This window comes from Gadus macrocephalus, chromosome 13, assembly GCF_031168955.1.
Source record: "Gadus macrocephalus chromosome 13, ASM3116895v1".
Lineage (NCBI taxonomy): Eukaryota > Metazoa > Chordata > Actinopteri > Gadiformes > Gadidae > Gadus > Gadus macrocephalus.
Window position 1 is genome coordinate 3,844,190 of NC_082394.1, and position 2,500 is coordinate 3,846,689.

At 42.5% G+C, this 2,500-nt stretch overlaps 1 protein-coding gene across 4 annotated transcripts in view; it reads left to right on the plus strand.

Annotated features, from left to right (window-relative positions):
- The window catches only part of stab1 (stabilin 1), a 61,761-nt gene that overhangs the window by 18,258 nt on the left and 41,003 nt on the right, over positions 1–2,500 (plus strand). For all 4 annotated transcript variants that reach the window (XM_060068757.1, XM_060068754.1, XM_060068756.1 and 1 more), the window contains exons 27-30: positions 43–138; positions 422–514; positions 1,259–1,306; positions 1,632–1,765. In XM_060068757.1, coding sequence (XP_059924740.1) covers positions 43–138; positions 422–514; positions 1,259–1,306; positions 1,632–1,765 — 371 coding nt within the window. The remainder of the gene's footprint in view (positions 1–42; positions 139–421; positions 515–1,258; positions 1,307–1,631; positions 1,766–2,500) is intronic.

Genomic DNA, 2,500 nt, shown 5'->3' on the forward strand with positions numbered 1-2,500 from the left:
GTGTGTGTGTGTGTGTGTGTGTGTTTGTGTGGGTGTGCGCAGAGTGAGTGCAAGTGTAAAAGTGGTTTCCAGGGAGACGGGGACACATGTGAGCGCATAGATCCCTGTCTTAAAAACAACGGTGGCTGTCACAAAACGGTACACACACACACACACACACTGACACACACACAAACACACACGTACACACAAACATACGCGTACACATACGCAAGCACACACACACACACACACACAAAAACACATACACACATACACACACACACGCACACACACCCACACACAATGCATTGTTGTGCTATAGTAGTTGTGTTATTGTGTTAGATTAATTGTATTGTTGGGTTATAGTAGTTGTATTTTTTTTTTATAGTAGTTGTGTGATATTACTATTATATTATTATTATTGTGTTGTTGTGTAAAGGCCAAGTGTTCTCTGAGTGAGGACCAGGTGAACTGTACCTGCCCGCCGGAACTCCAAGGAGACGGACTGGCCTGCTATGGCTCCCTACTCGAGGTACCGTAATACCTGTACTATACAATGATACTACCACAATACCTCTAATATACCTGTACTATACCCTAATACTAACGTAATACCTCTAATATACCTGTACTATACATTAATACTACCTTAATACCTCTAATATTCCTGTACTATACATTGATACTACCATAATACCTCTAATATACCTGTACTATGCCCTAATACTACCGTAATACCTCTAATATACCTGTACTATACATTAATACTACCGTAATACCTCTAATATACCTTTACTATACCCTTATAGCACAGTAATACTTTGAATATACGTGTGACTGACTGACATTAATGCTACCGTAATACTTAGAATATACCTGTAACTAACACTAATCCTACCGTAATACCTCTAATACACCTGTACTATACACTAATACTACCGTTATACCTCTAATATCTGTAAACTCACCCACAACTCAGCAGTACTTCCTCGTATCACCTCATAAGATGGGCATTGGCCATTATTGATGAACAATCAAAAGATCTTCAATATCTTCAAATTAAAACTAAAATAAAACTAAGACTAAATTGAAGATACTTTGCCTTAAATCACTTGGCTCCAACAACTGCCAGACTACTCCCTGTATGCATACTGTAGAGTCCTCCAAACGTTTAGCTTGGAAGTATATAACGATATGTTTGTGTGTGTGTGTGTGTCTGTGTGTGTGTGTGCGTGTGTGCGTGTGTGTGTGTGTGTGTGTTTTTGTATGTGTGTAGGAACTGGACTCTAACTGGTATCTGAATGGATTTAATCGCTGGCTCCAGGTAGACTATTAGGTCATCTTTTATATGCTATCATATAGAAATATACAACTTCATATCATATAATAACATCTGTTTGTGTGTATGGGTGCACATCTGGGTGTGTGCGTGTGCGATGCGTGTGTGTCTCTCTGTGTGTTTTTTTGTGATTGCGTGGTTCTGTGTGTCGTGCGTGTGGTATGTGATATGTGTGTGTGTGTGGTGTGTGCGTGTATATGTGTGTGCGTGTGTGTTTGTGTCACTGTGTGTTTCTGTGTGTCTTTGTGTGCGTGTGTGTGTGTGGTGTGTGTGTTATTTGCGTTTCTGTGTGTCTTTGTTGTTGTGTCAGAGGGATAAGACCTCTGTAGACTACCTGTCCCAGAACGTGACGGTGTTCGCTCCGTCCAGAGACTTCTGGAAAAACTTCTCCTCAAACCAGGAAGCCTTCTGGTTCAACCGGCACCGAATCACACACTTCCTACAGTAAGATCAACTACCACCATCAACTACCACCATCAACTACCACCGATACACTACCACCATCAACTACCACCCATCAACTACCACCGATACACTACCACCATCAACTACCACCATCAACTACCACCGATACACTACCACCATCAACTACCACCATCAACTACCACCATCAACTACCACCATCAACTACCACCATCAACTACCACCATCAACTACCACCATCAACTACCACCATCAACTACCACCATCAACTACCACCATCAACTACCACCATCAACTACCACCGATACACTACCACCATCAACTACCACCATCAACTACCACCATCAACTACCACCATCAACTACCACCATCAACTACCACCATCAACTACCACCATCAACTACCACCGATACACTACCACCATCAACTACCACCATCAACTACCACCATCAACTACCACCGATACACTACCACCATCAACTACCATCCACATCATACACCACCCATCAACTACCACCATCAACTACCACCATCAACTACCACCGATACACTACCACCATCAACTACCACCATCAACTACCATCCACATCATACACCACCCATCAAGTACCACCGATACACTACCACCATCAACTACCATCCACATCATACACCACCCATCAACTACCACCATCAACTACCACCATCAACTACCACCATCAACTACCATCCACATCATACACCACCCATCAACTACCACCGATACACTACCACCAT